Genomic DNA, 19,914 nt, shown 5'->3' on the forward strand with positions numbered 1-19,914 from the left:
AGAGTCACGCGAACCAAATAGTGTCCATTATATTACGTAATAGTATTTTTGGTGGTTCAGAGCAATAAAAATAAAAATAATAATAATAATAATAATAACATATGAGAACCAAGGGAACATTAAAGTCATCACCTCTCCGAGTGTATAAGAATGAAGCAAGAAGATTAGGAATCTCTGCATCTCTTAACTTATAAAGTGTCTATGAACTCCTGCACCTCGACCGAAGTGCTGAACGTGCGAAGCTCCGAATTGTGGAGACAGCGCAGCCTGGCCGGATATGCAAAGCCACGGAACATCTTGCCATTGACTAAAGTCTTCCTCACAGTGTCGAACTCCTTGCGTCTCCTCATCACCTCGACTGAGAGATCCTGAAAGAAGCGTATTTGCTTGCCCTCGTGAGTAATTTGCCGTTTCTTTTGCGCTGCCTGTAGAATGTGATCTCTATTCACGTAGCGTAGAAATCTCACTAATACGCTTCTCGTGGGTTGTTGCCTTCTGGGGCAGGTGCTAGGGAACAATGTGCTCTCTCGATTTCGAGCCAGGGTTCAAAGGAGAGGTCGAGCCATTTCGGTATAATTTCTTTAAGGAACTGATGGAGCGAAGTAGAGCCCTCGGCTTTTTCGGGTAGACCAACGATGCGCAGATTCTTACGCCATCCACGGTTTTCTAAATCATCTACTTTGGCTTGCAGCTGATTCACCGTTTTTGTCAAAGCCGAAAGTTCACCTTCGCGGGCCCGTAGAGCATCCTCTGAGGAAGATATCCTGTTTTCGGCTTCCGTTAGGCGGGATTCGTTCGAGGACACTCTTTATGTTAAGTCAGATAAAGTTTCATGAACTGCTGAAATCGAAGATGATATAACATTAAGACGGTTTTCGATAGTGTCTAAGCGACCATCGATGTTCCCCAGTCGAGTGTTAAGCGCACGTATTTCGGGCAAAACTGTGTCGGTTTCTTCTGACGAAGACGGAGCTGTTTCTGCTGACGCGGGTTGTTTCTTCTTTTTCTGCGATCTCGACGTTGCAAAGAGTGGAAATTCCCTTGTATCTTGAACCTCAGACATGACGTCGTGTGCAGGATTATTTTTATATAGAAATGTTTTAAATTAAGTCGGAGAAGGTAACAATTAAAACAATCAGGAGCGGAGCTACAATTTAGGCGGCCATCATCTCCGGTGTCCACGCCACGCCTCCATGATAACTTTTTTAAATCATGCTAGCTTCACAATAAAACGTGTCAACAGCCAGGTAAACTACTAGACTAAATTTCTTTTACATTTCTGTCAATCAACTTTTTTGCATTTTCATGCACTGGTAATTCCTTGGGAATTGCATTTCTAGTTATTATTATTATTGACAGTAATAATTACAAAAAATAATGATGACATTATTACTATCATCATCATTTATATTATCATTAAACAAGATAAAGGTCACTCCTAAATGTTTGTGTGCGTGTGTAATAATTAGTCCCTATATTGCCTTTTAAATTCGTTCCATCAAGCTTCATTAAACCATTTCCAAACATCAGTTGCTGCCTGCCTTCTAAAACCTACTATTTAGCGATCTAAATCCATTATGTGACTCGTTAATGCTGCGGCTGAATGACAGTCTGCAACGCACACTTGGCGTCAGTGGATTTCACACACGTGTAAAAGAAAAGTTTATGCACAAGCTACTTTTGATACGTTTTCTCTATGTCTAAATGTTCACTCCCAGCAAGTCTAACTTTCATTTTACAATGCAGGGACTGTAACAAGAGATATGCTAGTTATAAATACAGTAATCATTACCTTATTTAGGCAGAATAAGTTTGTTGTGGTTTCCAAGCTTGTTAACGTTAGCGGTCTTCCACTGATACTGCCATAAGCTAGTCTATGATGAGCCATAATTTAGCAAAGGATAACGTCACACTGCAAATTGTAAAACATACATTTTCAATATAACTGGCTAAGGAGAGATGATACGACTCATTGCTTTAACTGCCACGCTATTAAAGAAATACTTCAGTCACATTGTCAAGTTAAAGCAACACTATGTGATAGAACAACTTTTAACTGGACAAATTGTACTGTTGCTGCAACCTGAGCAGCCTTCTAGCTGCTACAAACACACTCTGAAAGTGGCGGTGTGGCGGGTAGGAAACACAGCCCTGCCCCTCCCCCTGCCTGCAGAAGAGTGTCTGATACCAGGCACTGTTGCGCTTTTCAACCACATGGGGCAGCTGTAAGTCATTTTTAAATGGAAACTACATAGTGTTGCTTTAAAAGGACAGTCAGTCAACTACACTGTAACAACGTAACATTACTAGATAATTCCGCTTCACTCTCGACTTATTTAACAGCAAACTGGACATGATAGTCACAAATTTTGTCATGCTTATTTGAGTTAAGAGAACTGAATGGGATGTTCTTTTAATTGTTATTCAAGCAATGTATGTCTCGTGGCCAACTCACCATCAACGCAACCGCTGTTCTCTCTGTCGACTCTGGCTGGATCAGCAGGTCACAGGTTGTGTGACGTGTTATACACGAGTGTTGCCTATAGGGTGGTAGTAAAGTGCCCTCTGGTGGACAAACTATACAACAGCAACAATCATGACATGGTTGAAGGCAATTGGAAAATGCCTTATATCGGCCTGCCGATATATCGGTCGGGCTCTACTGCATATGTTTACAAATTTTGGTTTATTTGATGTGCAATGACCCAGCTGTATTAACAGGACTGATACCTGTCTCCTGTCTATATGTGTGAATCTAGAAAAAAACAGGATCTCACTTCTTCATTCACAATTTAATTGTTTCATGTTTCTTTCAGATGTGAAGACTGATTCATGTTTGGATATAGAAATAACGTCCTCAACATCAAAAGAGCGACTGACAGCACAAACTCTTTCCTGCATCACCTGTGGAAAGACATTCAGCTCACAGAGACATTTAGAGAGACATGAGAGAAAACACACAGAACAGAAACTCTTCACCAGATCTGAGATCAGCTTTACTACCTTACAAGAGAAGAAACTTCATTCAGAAGACCACAGAGAGAAGAAGAAGAAGAAGAAGCAGTTTCACTGTGAACAGTGTGGGAGGATTTGTGTCTCTTCCTTTAAACTAAATGTTCACATGAGGACACACAGTGGTGAAAAGCCTTTCAACTGCACTGAATGTGGAAATTACTTCCAAACCAAACACAATCTTAAAGTTCATCAGAGACTTCATACTGGAGAAAAACCTTTCAAATGCTCTCAGTGTGACAAGACTTTTTCTCAGTCAAGTCACTTCAAATCCCATCAGAGACTTCATACAGGAGAGAAACCTTATTACTGTAGTCTCTGTGGGAAGAGTTTTAGATTAAAGGATACCTTACTAGTGCACCAGAGAATTCATACAGGTGAAAAACCTTACAAATGCTCTCAGTGTGACAAGACGTTTACTTCTTCATATTCCTTAAAAGTCCATCAGAGAGTTCATACTGGAGAGAAACCTTATCACTGTAGTGTCTGTGGGAAGAGTTTCTCTGATTCATCTCAATTCAAAGTTCATCAAAGAGTTCATACTGGAGAGAAACCTTATCACTGTAGTCTCTGTGGGAAGAGTTTCTCTAAGTTATCTCAATTCAGAGTTCATCAAAGAGTTCATACTGAGAAACTTTATCACTGTGAGCAGTGTGGGAAGATTTGTGTCTCTTCCTCTAAACTAAATTTTCACATGATGACACACAGTGGTGAAAAGCCTTTCAACTGCACTGAATGTGGAAAATACTTCAGAACCAAACACAATCTTAAAGTTCATCAGAGAATTCATACAGGTGAAAAACCTTACAAATGCTCTCAGTGTGGCAAGACTTTTTCTCACTCAAGTCACTTCAAAGTCCATCAGAGACTTCATACGGGAGAGAAACCTTATCACTGTAGTCTCTGTGGGAAGAGTTTCTCTAATTTATCTCAATTCAGAGTTCATCAAAAAGTTCATACTGGAGAGAAACTTTATCACTGTGAGCAGTGTGGAAGGATTTGTGTCTCTTCCTCTAAACTAAATTTTCACATGATGATACACAGTGGTGAAAAGCCTTTCAACTGCACTGAATGTGGAAATTTCTTCAGAACCAAACACAATCTTAAAGTTCATCAGAGAATTCATACAGGTGAAAAACCTTACAAATGCTCTCAGTGTGACAAGACTTTTTCTCAGTCAAGTCACTTCAAAGCCCATCAGAGAGTTCATACGGGAGAGAAACCTTATCACTGTAGTTTCTGTGGGAAGAGTTTTAGATTGAAGGATACCTTACTAAGGCACCAGAGTCTTCATACGGGAGAGAAACCTCATCACTGTAGTCTCTGTGGGAAGAGTTTTAGATTAAAGTCTACCTTACTAAGGCACCAGAGAATTCATACAGGTGAAAAACCTTTCAAATGCTCTCAGTGTGACAAGACGTTTACTTATTTGTCTAACTTAAAAGTTCATCAGAGAGTTCATACTGGAGAGAAACTTTAACTCTTTACCCGCCAGCGTTAAAAAAAAGTTTCTAGTGCCAGCATTTTTCATGATTTTCACAATTTTAAAGCAACACTATGTAGTTTCCATGTAAAATTGACTTACAGTTCCCCCATGTGTTTGAAAAGCGCAACAGTGTCTGATACAGACACTCTTCTGCAGGCAGGGGGAGGGGCGGGGCTGTGTTTCCTACCCTCCACCGCCACTTTCAGAGTGTGCTTGTAGCAGCTAGGAAGCTGCTCAGGTTGCAGCAACAGTACAAATTGTCCAGTTAAAAGTTGTTCTATCACTGAAAAATTTTTAGAGACATTATTTAAAGGTAAAAAAAACTACATAGTGTTGCTTTAATGTCTTCCAGAAAACGTACAATATATCAAATGAAAAATAGACCGTCTGCTTTCAAACAAAAAAAGACGTTTCATCCTACCGTCATTAGTTATCTTGTAATCACCTCTAAAATATGGGTAGGTTTCTTGAAAAACACAAAATTTTGAGCAAAAAGCTAAGATAATTGCATTTTTATAAAGGACTTTTGATAGAGATCCAATAATTCCAATTCAGAGCGATCCATAAAAACATACACAGACATACAACTGTTTGTCCTAGGGCAATACTTCTGAGTTGTATAAGTTGCAGAAGATCACCACCTGGTGGATAATAGCGGTATTGTGGAAAGCCGGAATTTCTCATCATTGGCAGGGAAGCGTTTTTTCACTACAGCAATGGCGAACAGACCATGGAAAACCGGTGTCATGAGCAATTCAGTCCCCCCGAGCAATTCGGTCTCCCCTAGGACCCCGCGTGATTCCATTGGCTGGAAAAACTCCTCATGGGTAGTTTTCTTAGCGCCTTATTACAATTCCTACAAAATCGCGTTATGATTTATGTAGTTAGAACGTTGTTAAAATTACAATTGATGTCTTTTAAATGATGTTTCATATAGTAGTATATAAATGAGGCTATAGGTGGGAGATCTACACATTGCTTGTGTCATATTATTTAGATATTATATTCTGTACCATTTCCACTTTTTACTGTCTACTTATACAATTACTTACTCATTAATCCCTTATACAAAACATTACTACATAGTTGAATCACACATTTAAATTATAATTTATAAGCCATGATAACTACACTTTTACTATTAAAAAAAAAATATTCCGTATGGTATGTACATTTTTAATTAGTAAAAATAAAAGTATGTTTTTTGTAAAGCAGATGATGACACAAAAGTACTGACATGTCTGCAACTTGAATATTAGTTTATTATATTATTTTTTTGGTTAACTTTTATTTTAAAAACATTTTATGTTTCTATTTTGTACAACGTAATTATCTTGCTAGACCGCTTACCTTACGCAGACGAGGGCTGCGTCCGAAAACTCTAAATTGCTGCCTTCTGAGGCAGCTTTCCAAGGCAGGAAGGCATCAAGGCATGTCTGAATTCAATGTTAGGTTTACTTCCCGTCTCTTGAGATACCTATGCGTGGGCGTACAATAAGAATGTGATTGTTCGAGCCTGGTTGAGTTCGAAGAAATAAAATGGCGGCCAAGGTAGCGACTGGAGCACAAATTTAGTGTAAATAAAGGTAGATTTTCAAGCGAGAAATTAATATTGTAGTTTTCAAATATGTGATTAGATATCACAAAGGCGCTCTCTGTTTATAATTCCAATCCGCTGCCTTTGAAGTGTGTCCGAAAGTCTTTCTCTGAGCTGCCTTCATGCCTCCGAAGTCATTTCCTCATGAGGCAGCGAGGCAACGCCTTGAGTTTTCGGACGCAGCCGAGATATCGCAATCACACATTTTTGAGCAGGCATTAGTGCTAGTTACCAATGGGGGTCCTAGGGGAGACCGAATTGCCCGGGGGGACCGAATTGCTCATGACACCGGAACGTGAATAATAGACTAAAGAGAAGAGCATCTAAATCGCTAACAGAGGGGTGTGTGTTGTGCTGCTTTTGGGCTTTCAGGGCCACTTTTAGGCTGTAACTAAACTTATATGAATGCAGGTGAAGGCGGCAATGTGATAAACAAACTGGTTGGGTTTAGGGAAAGGGTGGGTGTTGTGTTTTTTGTGGTGTTCTGTCATTTGTAAAGTTTGTTATTTCATATGTACATGTTTAATCAAACATTTATTATAAATTAGAGCAATAAATGCCGCAAGTAACATTTATGTAGAAACATTAGCAGCCCAATAATGCAGTGTCTCTTTAAGAGAGGAGTGTGCATGTGACCGGTGTTTAATACATTAAAAAGGAAGCGCGAGATGCATTTAGTTTGTATTGACGTTCAACCCGGTGTGCACCCACTTGGTAAGCTCTTCATTTCAAATGTTTTCATGTCTGCCTTTATGTTATATGCTTCATGTTATCTTCTGTCACCATGCTATGTTGTTGTACTGTGTTTACATTCATTGCACGTAAAGATAGCGTTAACTGATAAAGATAACGCTATAAAGTTATAAGTTAACTAGGTAGCGACTTGTATACAACATTTAGACTTATAAAATTTATGTGCCATACCTTTCATTCGTGTTTCCTTTCTTTGGCTTTATAAATGTTTAATTTTGTATGAATCGAGGACCGGCATTTAACGTAACGCAGTACTTCCTGGTTTGCCGCAGGGCATTCTGGGAGCTGTAGTTTCCTGCTTCTAAAAAGACTATCGTTGCGTCCCAAACCGCCTACTTCCATCCTATATAGTAGGCAAAGAGTACGAGAAGAAGTGCTTTTCGCCCACTATATAGTATGGAAGTATGTGGTTTGGGACTCAGCCTATAAGCTTTTTACATAGACTTTGATAGGGCTTGAACATGGTGTATAATGTTTAAAGGAACAGTATGTAAGAAATGTATATTAATTAATCATAAAATGGGCCTGATATGTCACTAGACATTAAGAAATCATTTTCATTTCGAATACTTATATCACTGACAACAGTGGTCCGGCCAGGATATTGTCCTTTAAAAAGTGGAGTTGCAGCCCTCAACTTTATGTTGTCATTTTGTGTATAGGCCACCAGTTGTGAGATTGCAGTACCAGTTTTAGCCACAAGTTTTGTGATTGCAGTACCAGTTTTAACCACAATCCTACATACTGTTCCTTTATATATGAAGCTTATACATGAAATTTATGATGATGATGTTATTAGTATTATTATTATGTATTTGTATGCTACTAATATTATTATTAGTATATTTGTATTTGATTCGTATTTATATAGTTATATACTAATAATGTTATTGTATATTTGTATTTATTTACAAATGTAGAAAATAAAATGCATCTAATTGACGTATAAGGCCAAGAACCTTAAAACGTAACCACAGGTCGTATAAGCTTTGGCCGCTAGAGGGCACTAGGTCCCTATCTGTCGTATTATAGTGCATGCATAAACGAATTAGGTTATAATTTTTGGAGGACAATCTGCAGCAAACATACTGTAACTATATACAGTAGGGTTGTTTTTCATTTTTTATTGACACATTTATCATTTTTATATAATCTCTTTTATAAACTCTTTTGTTATGTGTCAAACTCGTTTATTTTATGTTGTGTGCTATGTGATTTTAAGAATTGGTTTCAAAGTCTTAATGTCATGGGACCATAATGTTGTTAATTGTCCATTAACTTGGCTTGGATAGGAACACACTGAGAAAGAAAGTGTTCAGATTATTCAGTAAATGCTTTGTTCATTTTTACAATGATTATGTCTCCTGCCTTCTGCTATAGGCCTATATGCAAGCATGTCACACTTTCATTGCACAGACACCATATATTGTATAACAGATTTCTTTCTACTTTAATATTAGTATTTTAATGACAATCAGAGTTGAATGTAATGTTGTAAAAAAGCAAGAAAGTCATTGTACAGCTATACAGATGAAAAAAGGCTTTAAACTTCAACTGCACTTTTCATTTTCACATTCAAGAAAGAATAATTTAAAATAATTTCTTCATATTCTTTTATTTTAGAGGAAAAAGGAAACCGTAGAATTCATAATCTTAAAATTAAGTAATATGATAAAAAAAATTAACCAGGACGACAGAAAAGAAACTGTTTTGCTACAGTATTTGTATATGTATTTGTAGTAAACAAACAGGTAATCGATCAGTTGTTTGTTTATTTTTCATAAGGGAGAATAAGTAAACCTGACTAAATGTAGGTCCAATAAATAAAGCTCCTGACTATAAAACGCAAGTTTTACAATTAAAGGCAGGGTATATGCTTTTGAAAAACTTTAGCTGACTAGCACGGAAATCATGATCCCACTCTCCATTGAAATCACCATCCAAAGTCACACTTCCATCTATGGAACTAGAATTCTGCCAAAACGTTTTGAATTTGAAATGCATAAAATTGAATTACAGACAACTGTAATTTAATAAAACCAGGCCTTGAATCGGTTCACGGAACGGAAACCAGAAACTTTTGATGTTTTGCAAGGAACGGAAATGAAACAAGAAACTTTTAATAAATGTTCCGGAACAGAAATGTTAACTTAAAATGATGGTAACCGGTTAATAACGTTATTTTTTGTTCTTTGACAAGATTTCTGTGCAATACTCAATGAAGTTCACTTCCAGTCGTCGTTGACTCATCTGAGAAATGAGAAGCTTGCCACCAGCAAGTAGCCTACTCAAGCCCAAGTCTCTAATGCTCAATCATAAGAGGGAAATATTGTAGGCTACCAAGTATCTTAAGATGTTTATTTTTTACTAATTAGTGGTGTAACGGATCACAGTTGATCCGTAGATCACGACCCACGGTTCGGCTCGCATGCAATTCGCGGATTATTGCACAAATTAAAGGGTGAAAGTTGATCATTTGCACGTGCTTCAAAAGCTTGCAAATGTTAACACTTAAGTGATTTTAAACAATTTAACTGCTAAAAAACGCTAAAGTGAGCAATTATCTGTACGCACATGCGGTTGAATGTGTCCGGTCCAACTCCGCCCTTAAAAGATCAGAACTCTTGGGGGCGGTTTCCCGGACAGGGATTAGACTAGTCCTAGACTAAAACATTTTTAAGAGCTGTCCAAACTGAAAACAACTTGAACTGACATATCTTAAAATACATCAGTGCCATTTGTTTTGCCTCAAAATGCACACAGGTAATGTTTTAAGTAAGGCATGTTTGTTAAAATTAGTTATATTTCCTAATTAAACTAAGGCCTATTCCTGGATTAAGCTATTCCTGGTCTGGGAAACCGCCACTTAATGTATAAACTTGAGAGAGAGTTGCGCTACTGTGTCTCATACTGTAGTCTATTAAAATACATCTGTCGAATAAAGCACTGAAAAACAACGTAATTTTCACTTTATGTGGAGCGACTGTTTATGCTGCATCTTCTTCCCGAAGCGCCGTTTGGAATTCGTCCTCCGTCTATGTGTGTGCGCTTGTTTAAGTGAACTCAACAAATGTAGGCATTTCAGAATTACAGTTATGCCACTTGCATAATGTAGCCTTTTTCATTTTTGATGACAAGACTTAAGGAAAATATTGTAGACTAATAATTTAAGTTTAATGTCCTAATGATCAGCGTACTTATTTTTATGTCCCACAGCTGACATGGAACGTTATTAACCGGTTTGGGAATTTTTTTTTTGTTCTAACCGGTGAATAAGGAACGTGAATTTTAGGGTTCAACAGAAAACCGGAAATGTTAAAATACTGTTTCTGTTCAGAACGAAATCAATTGGGAAAAAATTATGGTTCAATGCCCTGAATAAAACTGAATATTGCCGTATTTGTAAAGATATTTACAATTCAGTTTTTCAAGATAAATAAAAAATTTAGACGACCAAATTCAGTATTCTAAAATGCAAAACGCAGAAAGTCAGATAATTCAGAAATAGGTCAGAGGTTACACTTCCGGTTTCCACAGGGAAAAGTAGAGGATCTCGGGCTGTTTCTCAATTCCAAGAACATAAAGAACAGACTTGCATTCTCATGGAGATCGGTCTTGCCAGGCGACCTTGGAAGAACGAACTCACAAGGTCACAAGAACACTGGAGGCACCTGTGATAATTGAGATGTTTGTGATCTTCCTGTTGGTCTTTGAAAAGAAAGTCTGTCTAGCTTTGCCTAGTTCCACACTGAAAGCCTTCGTGCTTTCAGTGTGGAACTAGGCAAAGCTAGACAGACTTTCTTTTCAAATATTATAAACAACAACATAAATAACACAGGCACTCTTTTTGCTACTATAAAGAGACTAACAATCCCCCCAAGTTACATTCCAATTGAAATGCTCTCAGGCAGCAAATGTAGTGAGTTTGCTAACTTCTTCTCTGAGAAAATCAATAATATCAGAAAGGTGATCAGGACATCCTTGAGCTGCGCCGGGGTCAGACAAGTTAGACAATGTAAGTATAGGTGGCCATAAATCTGAGTGGATATCCATGACATGTGGAGTCCCGCAAGGCTCATCTGAGCGCCACTCCTGTTCAACCTGTATATGCTTCCACTAAGCCAAATAATGAGAGAGAACCAAATTGCCTATCACAGTTATGCAGACGACACTCAGATCTACTTAGCTCTATCCCCTAACGACTACAGCCCCATTGACTCCCTGTGCAAATGCATTGATGAAGTTAACAGTTGGATTTGCCAAAACTTTTTTCAGTTAAACAAAGAGAAAACTGAAGTCATTGCGTTTGGAAACAAAGATGAAGTTCTCAAGGTGAATGCATACCTTGACGCTAGGGGTCAAACAACTAAAAATCTAGTCAGGAATCTTGGTGTGATTCTGGAATCTGACCTTAGTTTCAGTAGTCATGTCAAAGCAATAACTAAATCAGCATATTATCATCTCAAAAATATTGCAAGGATTAGATGCTTTGTTTCAAGACAAGACTTTCATCACCAGCAGGGTGGATTATTGTAATGGCCTCCTCACTGGCCTTCCCAAAAAGACAATTAGACAGCTCCAGCTCATTCAGAAAGCTGTTGCTAGGATTCTGAGCAGAACCAGAAAATATGAACATATCACACCAGTCCTCAGGTCTCTACACTGGCTACCAGTTACATTAAGGATTGATTTGAAAGTATTATTAATGGTATATAAATCATTCAGTGGACTAGGACCTCAATACATTGCTGATATGCTCATTGAATATAAACCCAACAGATCACTCAGATCGTTAGGATCACATCAGCTAGAAATACCAAGGGTTCACTCAAAGATGACTCCTAAGACACCATGCAGAATACTCAATGAAGTAAAGAAGAACCCACGAGTAACAGCATCATTGGAACGGGCACACAGCTCTGTTCCTAAGTCTACCATACGCAAGTCTTTGGACAGGCACGGTGTCTATGACAGTACACCACGGAGGAAGCCGCTGCTCTCCCGAAAAACATTGCTGTGAGCCTGAAGTTTGCAAAAGAGCACCTTGGCAAACCCCAGTGCTACTGGGAAAATATTTTTTGGATTGATGAAACAAAAGTTGATTTTTTTGGGAAAAAGTTGTGGCGCAAAATGGGCACAGCTTACCAACATCAAAACATCATCCCAACAGTGAAGTATGGTGGAGGGAACATCATGATTTGGGCTTGCTTTGCTGCCTCATGGCCTGGACCACTTTCCATCATCGAGGGTAAAATGAATTATTAAGTCAAAAAAAATCCTACAGGATAATGTCAGGGTGGCTGTCCACCAGTTGGAGCTCAGTAGAAGTTAGTTGATGCAACAGGACAATGACCTTAAGCATTGTAGTAAATCCACTACAGACTGGCTTAAGAAAAACAAAATGCGCCATTTGGACCAAGAGCATCTGGCTGCAGCACTTGTCTGTGCAAGTGACGTCACTACTTGCACTCATAGACTCCCGCGCTTCCTGTGCAAGTGTCGTCACTTGCACTCGACAGGCTTTTGCCATTTTATGCGGACGAGTGGAATACGCACATGTCGGAAAAATTACAACCTCAATCTTACCGTAAATGTAATACTTTTTTATGTTTTAACAGTTTATGATGGTATCTTATATTTAGAGTTAAATCTCAAGTATACAAAATTATCTTTGTTTCCGTAAGTTGTGCATGCCTTTCGTTTAAGGATTTGGGCTAGCCGAACTAACTTAGCCAACCGTCACACTTTCACTCTTTATGAATCGATACAATGAACTAACTAATTATGTGGCATATAGGTTGAAACCACTAAAAAGTGTATAGACCATTTCAAATGATGTAAACAACACTGGTCCAGAAACACTTCCTGTTACAGTTTGTGACAGTATTTTTTTTTATTTCACATATATACCTTTAAGATGTTTGTTTAACTTCAGTTAATTCAGGTTTATATGTTCCGTTGGTTTATTTTATCCCAATGTTTATCTAGTGTTAAAAAACTGAAACAGGAAGTGCTTCTGGACCAGTGTTGTTTACATCTTTTGAAATGGTCTATAGTCCCTGATGCTTTTTGATAGTGTTGAAAGCTATAACTTAATCGGAATGAAACAAGGTTAATTAAGTTAGTTAACAACTAATAAGGAACTGTCCTTCTTCAGCATGTTAACCCTTGTCAATTTTAACATTTACTTAAACATTATTAAACTCTAAACGTACTGTTTGTGTGTGTGTGTAATTTTTATTTTTTATTACTTTAAACGTTTCAGGTTCTACTTGCAAATGCTATAATAGTCTTTAAAAAATAAATACTTTTGGATCATGTTGTTGTTGTTTTTTTAATTTGAAGGTACATTTTTGTAGCTGTTCAGACTCTTTAATACCCTTGATAATCATTATTCTAGCTGTTATACAGTAAGTTAACTGTAACAACTGGCATAGCATATTGAAAGGCTAAACATATCGACATTATAGAGAGATTGTCGTGCAATGAACACAACCTACCACACGGAAAAAATTGGAAACACATTTTGTTTATTTTTATAGAATAAGGATAATTAAAATCCTGTAATTCAGACAACCTGCAAAATAATACCGTGTTCCAGCAGTAGGGTTTAGGATATTTCCCACCTCAAACCCGTAAAAAACGTCTAAATTTAGCTAAAACAAAGAGAGTATTTAGTAACATCAACACGTTTGCAGTATTAAATACCGTTAAATGACCGGCGTAATTTCCGGGTTGAGGTGGGTAATATCCTTATTACGGGTTATCTGGAACGCTGCATTATTTTGCAGGTTTGTGTTTTAATAATTTAGAATCAATAGTATCCCTCTGTACTAACGTTTCCGGTTTATTTAAGTCGATTGCAATTGACGTTACATGCAGCGAAGAGTGCAGGTGATGTCACTTGCACATGAAGCGCAGAAGTCTGAGAGTGCAAGTCTGAGAGTGCAAGTGCTGCAGCCAGACCCTTCTCATTTGGACTGGCCTAGTCAAAGCCCAGACATCAACAAGCTGTTAAATCCAAGGGTTCACTTACATTTTCCTCCAGCACTATGAATGTTTACTGGGGGTTCTCAAAAAAGACACAAGACACTAGAATTATTTGTGTGTTGTCACCTTATGCGCATTGTGTTTGTCTATTGTTGTGACCTAGATGAGGATCAGATCACATTTTATGGCAAATCACAGTAGAAAGCCAGTTTATTTCTAGAGGTTCAAATACTTTTTCTTGCCACTGTATATCCCATGATAATAATCGAAATACATAAGTAAAATTAACCATGTAACATAAACTTACATTTAGATGCACGCACACAATTAAACTATAACTATCTCCAACATAGGATTGACGCAGAACTCTTGTGCATCCCTGCTTACTGATTACTATCTCCCTTGTGCAGAATATGCCCAAAACTCCCTGCCACAATCCACCACTGGGCTCACCCCTTTCCAATGCTATCTAGATTACCAACCTCCTCTTTTCCCCTGGTCAGGTGAGCCCTTGGCGGTTCCAGCTGTGGACTATTGGTTCCATCAGAGTGAGGGGGTTTGGGACTTTAGCTTACGTGAGTCTCCAGCAGGCTGTGCGTAGACATCAAGATCAAGCCAACCGACATCGCTCTGACCCCCCTGAGTACCAACGCGGCCAAAAGGTTTGGGTCTCCACCCAGGATATTCGCCTAGTCACGTACACCTGTTTCTCATGTTTTCACACCTTTATATATCTGTCTGCTCCCTTCACTCCTTATTTTGTCTCATCACTTATGGACTCCAAGACTCACCCATACTACTCACCTTGGACTTACCTTCTCCTCCTTGTTTACCCTCCGGGAATCCTCCGATCACCTCCTGCAATAGAGACATTGCACTTAGCTGTAAAATAACACTCCGGAAACTTTACATATCCTATTTACTCACCTATTATTTCTCACTTTCCTTCAGTCTACTTCCTGGCTCTGAGTGTGACAGTAGGACTGTAAGTCAGACTTGGTGACTGCAGTGCCTGGACTCTATGCTCTGATTTGAAGATCGCTTTCTGCAATAAAGACTACAGCTCGAGGAAATCGAAGTCTTCTGGTCTTCGCTAAAAAGGCTTCCAAAACGTTTTCATAATGTTGGAATAAGAAGTTTAAAGAATGTCCTGAACATACCAAAATACAACACATTTGTTTAAATGTATCTCAGCTTTATTAAAAGTGTTTTGTTTTATAATGGTAGGCAGGGCTGGATTGGTAATCGGGCATACAGGGAATTTTCTTGGTGGGCTGACATACAAAGTAACACGTCATAAACCTTGGTTGTATGGTCATGATGTTCTTTAAAAGTCTTTTTTCAAGGTTTAACAGCTAAAGAAAACATATCACAAATGTTGCATTTTGGTCTGGTTTTGTTTTCGCAGTGAACATATTTTTATGATTTATGTTTTTTTTACTACCTAAAGAACATTTACTAATTAGGTATTTTATAACATTTATAAAACGTCCTTTTTTTTGTTATTTAGGGTGTGTTTTTTAAACGTTTTTAAAATGTTGCACTGCAACATTACCTAATTACAATGAAAAAACATCGTTGTGAAAAGTTTGTAAAAAAAATTATTTTTAATCTGACCATATCTCTTTGTCCCCTGCTAAAAAAAACAATAAAACCATTACAGAAAATTTATTGGGAAGTTTATTGGTTTTAATGGTATATGGCCCAAAACACACTACAGTGTATTGGTTTTTGTTGGTTTCTAATGGTATGTTCTATTGGTTCTATGTATTGGTTCTAATGGAATATGGCCCAAAACAAACTACAGTGTAGTGGTTTTAATGGTAAAAGCTAATTTTTCCTATTGGTATTTTAAAGGTAGGGTAACAGATTTGATCCTGAAACATTTTTAGTTATGCTGGTTAAAAGTCTCCTCACATTCTGATAGCATTCACTGTGTTAAGTTGTTTAAATGTATTTGTAAAAATTTATGTCATCTGTGAAAGGCGTAGGACCAAAAAATGTTCAACAAATCATAGATTTCGGTCCGAACGGACATTTCCTTTTATGTCCCTCATACGTAAGCGTAATTTGAATTCCCACCGCGCAGCGAGTCCACGCAGATACCATACGTCATCGGCGCGTTCACGTGCGCTCTGTCTGTAAACAGCGAGAACAGCAAACTTTTCTGCTGAATTGACAACCTACACAGGAGCAACAAAACTAAATGCATCTTTTATAACAACAACAGCAAAAACTGCCTGGATCAGCAAGAGCAAAAACTCAAATTAGCATCGGTAACTTTACTGCTTTACCGCGAGATGCAAACAGCTACAGGAGGCAAAGGGTCTGAAAGGGTCGTTGCACTGTTTATTTTGGTAAGGTAGGTACGCGATATGTTTGTATTGAGATGGATTCAGATATTCTACTTTGATGAAACGTTGTGTTGCTTATGAAATTTGTGTTCGTTTTCCGGATTAGCATAACGATATAGTTACTACGTCTACACAATCGAACGTGTGCTTAAACTAATTCTGATGTAAACCAGTTGTTTATGTTGGTTATTTTGGAAATGTTATTCACTTTGTACTGCAAAGTTTTTTCACTGGTGAATGAGACATGAGACGTGACCGTCTGATCTGTGCGTGTTCATGTGTTTGGAAAGAGGCGTGACTTTGGATGGCGATTTGACTTGAGGGTGGGATCGGGATTTCATTGCTAGGCGGCTACCGTTAGCATTTTTCAAAATGTGTTACCCTACCTTTAATGGAAACCATTAGAATTTTCTGTAATGGTTTTATGTTTTTTTTTTTCAGCAGGGTCCTACTACGATGTTCTATAGACCCTTTTACAGCTCACGTGATCAAATAGCCTGCGCGCGCATTTGGGCAACGGAAGAAGTGTTATTCCCCATTGGTTCTAACGTGGTAGCAACTCAGAACGTTTATTAAAACGGTTTCCCAGCATCAAATTGTCTGGTTGTTGCGTTTGGTTGCTCAAATATAATATACTAATATACGTATATATGTATCTGGCAACTTTATTTGGCCATCTGCTAACGTCTTCTATCCACTCCACTATAGTACACGGATCTGGTAGCTGTGTTGAAAATGTTGATAAAGTCAACTTTTTTAAAATAACTTACTGTTTGTGTTGCTTCACTGCTGATTCTTACGATACTTCCGTTGCCTAAATGCGCGCGCATACGCTGCCACGTCATCATTGTGTACAAACAGTAAAAGGGTCTATGTTTATAACTTTAATAGCTTGATGTTCTGTCTTTATTCTTTAGCAATTTTTTTTATTTTAATTATTACCACCCCTTCTTTTCATTTCGTAATCACTTTATGCAATAGTTTGTGATGATTTCTGGCCATAATTGAGACGCATACTTGTTTTGCTAAATTTTGTCTTCTCTCTCCAGTACAGCAGGAGGCGCTGCAGCTCTTTAGTCCGCAGATAAACTCACTAAAGGAAGAAAGAAAGAGCGCGCGTGTGATGTGTTTGTGTATCCTCAGTGTTTTTCTCTTGCGTGTTTCATTGAGTGTAAACAGAGTCTTGTCTCTGTGTATTTTAGTGTTGAGACATTGAGTAGGAACTGATCTGTTCATGCTGGATATATTGATGATTTCATCACAGAAATCTCTCAGCTGAAGAAAGAGGTGGCGTTACTGGAGACAAAGCAGGGGTTAAGAGGAGATTTAGCAATGAAACGAGAGGTTTGTACAGCTTAAACATCATTTACCTGAATCAGACAACATCAAATCATTTTTAATCTTACTGTTTATGTGTGTTGTGTTGTCAGGATGTGGATTGTTGTGAATCTTCAGTGTATGTGACTGATGATGGGAGTCTGGATTCAGTGTGGATGAGCAGAGATCAGAGCCGCACACCACAGCCACTGCTGGACTCTAAACTCTCTGAAGAGAAATCCAGACACACACAGGACTCCGATCTCAGTCTGACTTTACTCTGTTATACTGAGTCAAAGCCCACAGACACTCAGGACACTACAGTGTGTGACAGTAAACAGAGCTTACAGGAGGATCAAACCTCCACAGAGTCTCTGAATTCTGTCTGTAAGGCTGGAGAACAGCAGCAGATCCTGCAGACCAAACTGAAGATGTGTTCAGTTAAACTCATCGACTGCAGGAACCTCATGATGAAGATCAAAACTGAACCCACAGAAATCAAAACTGAACCCACAGAAATCAAAACTGAACCCACAGAAATCAAAACTGAACCCACAGAAATCAAAACTGAACCCACAGAAGAGGAAGATCGTACTGAGGAAGATGATGATTTTATCCCATCAGGTATGTCTCCTTTATTATTGTTGTGTTTTTAACTGTCATGTGAGCACCTGTTTTGGGTTTTCAGTCACAAATTAACTAATTAAAAGACCAAAAAAAGTAAGTACTTATAAAATGTGAAAGGAGTTTAGGATATCTTTAATACTTACTTAAGGAATAGGCATGTAGGCTTAAAGGGTTAGTTCACCCCAAAATCACTTACTCCTGTGTTGTCCTAAACTCCAAGTGCTCCGATTGTTTTCAGAACACATTTTTTTATATTTTTGATAAAATTCGTGAGGCTTCTGTCTGTCCCATTGAATTTGTTTGTTTCACAATCCAACTTCATTAAAAGGACTTTAAGTAATAGTAATACTTACTTGGCTTAAATAAATCAATTTATGTAACATAACAGACAATAATGCACAGATAAGATGTGTTATTAAAGGCTCTCTAAGCGAATCTGCGAGACGTTAGTTATTGTTGACGTTTGAAACTGTTTTCAAACAGACGGAGCGTAGCTAACTCCTCCCCCTCCCCCTCCCTTCCGTGCTTTCATGAACGCGCCCAACCCCCACCCCCAAATCCTTTTTGTCGTTTATTGGCTGGAAAACTTTGTTTTGTTTTGTGATGCTAGGTTTGGCCAGTATGTTGATATTGCCGTTTGTGAAGCCTGGGCTGTCTACAGAGATCGCGTTTTTTTTTTACAGTTTGATCAGCGGACAGGCAGCAAGCAGATAGTGAGGAGATGTTTCCGGTATGTAACAAAAAATGTTTTATGGTCTAAAACGCTTCAATTCGCTTAGAGCTGCACCTTTAATGGCTGAAAAGCAATCTATGCAGCTTGGCTAAGAAATTGAGAAACTCACAGAGTCACGTAAATTGATTCATCAAATACTGTCTCAGTAACAACATAGCTTTTCATGAACTTAACAGCCATGAATGAATGCTTGTGTGAAATAAAAATGCTAAATAAATTTTTTTGTATGCTTATTAGTAACCTTTTAAACTCGCATTCATCTTGCTGTTCACTTACCGGGTTGAAGGCTGAAGCACAGCCACCACATTCAGTTAACTTTTAAGATGATGTACCCCAAGTTATATTAACATTAACCAGATAAACATTATTTTGCTAAAAACATCTAAATAAATGTCTGTCGACATTAATTATTTATTACCAGAGGCGCACACTACTTGAGTATTTTAAGTACATTTTTCAAGCATCTGTGCTTTATCAGAGTGTTTGTCTTGGGGAAAAAATGTACTTTACTAAAAAATGTTCACTACATTCTAAAGCATATAATCATACTGTGTATTCCTTTTATATTGCATATTAAAATTGATTTAATACCTAATTACATAAAAATTTTGTACTTTTACTTTTCTTGACTAAAAGTACAAAAGTACTTTTTACTTAAGTAAAAGTAAAAAAAAACTAGATGATATAAGATAATAAGATAATAGATAATATGTTTTGGATTGTATGTTTTTTGGGCCGATACAGATATAAGGGAGTAAAAAAGACAGATAACAATATTTCGGCCGGTATTCATTATGTGTATTATAGTACAGTACACACATACTACAGTATTTTATACTACGGTACTGTAGATAGAATACACTATATACATTATATATATTATATAAAATAATTTTTTTGCAACAATCACTCACAAATGTGGTGATCAAACACTTAAAATGGCGTGGCAAAGACGTGTAATACAGGCAGGTGTGTTTATTATCTAAAATGAGTCTGATATCAGTGCACAAAACCATAAACTTGTCTTATTATGAATAACTTAAAA

General features: G+C 37.7%; 2 protein-coding genes across 3 annotated transcripts in view; both read left to right on the forward strand.

Moving 5' to 3' along the window:
- Positions 1 to 8,203, forward strand: part of LOC135771673 (uncharacterized) — a 31,047-nt gene extending 22,844 nt beyond the window's left edge. The window contains exon 2 of the mRNA XM_065282015.2: positions 2,817 to 8,203. Within this exon, the coding sequence (XP_065138087.2) occupies positions 2,817 to 4,492 (1,676 nt within the window). The 3' untranslated portion in view covers positions 4,493 to 8,203. The remainder of the gene's footprint in view (positions 1 to 2,816) is intronic.
- Positions 8,204 to 17,641: 9,438 nt separating this feature from the next.
- LOC135771685 (uncharacterized) overlaps positions 17,642 to 19,914 on the forward strand; it is a 175,090-nt gene continuing 172,817 nt past the window's right edge. For both annotated transcript variants that reach the window (XM_065282040.2, XM_065282041.2), the window contains exon 1: positions 17,642 to 18,133. In XM_065282040.2, coding sequence (XP_065138112.2) covers positions 17,686 to 18,133 — 448 coding nt within the window. In that variant the 5' untranslated portion in view covers positions 17,642 to 17,685. The remainder of the gene's footprint in view (positions 18,134 to 19,914) is intronic.

The sequence above is a fragment of the Paramisgurnus dabryanus genome, chromosome 8, assembly GCF_030506205.2.
Source record: "Paramisgurnus dabryanus chromosome 8, PD_genome_1.1, whole genome shotgun sequence".
Classification (NCBI taxonomy): Eukaryota; Metazoa; Chordata; class Actinopteri; order Cypriniformes; family Cobitidae; genus Paramisgurnus; species Paramisgurnus dabryanus.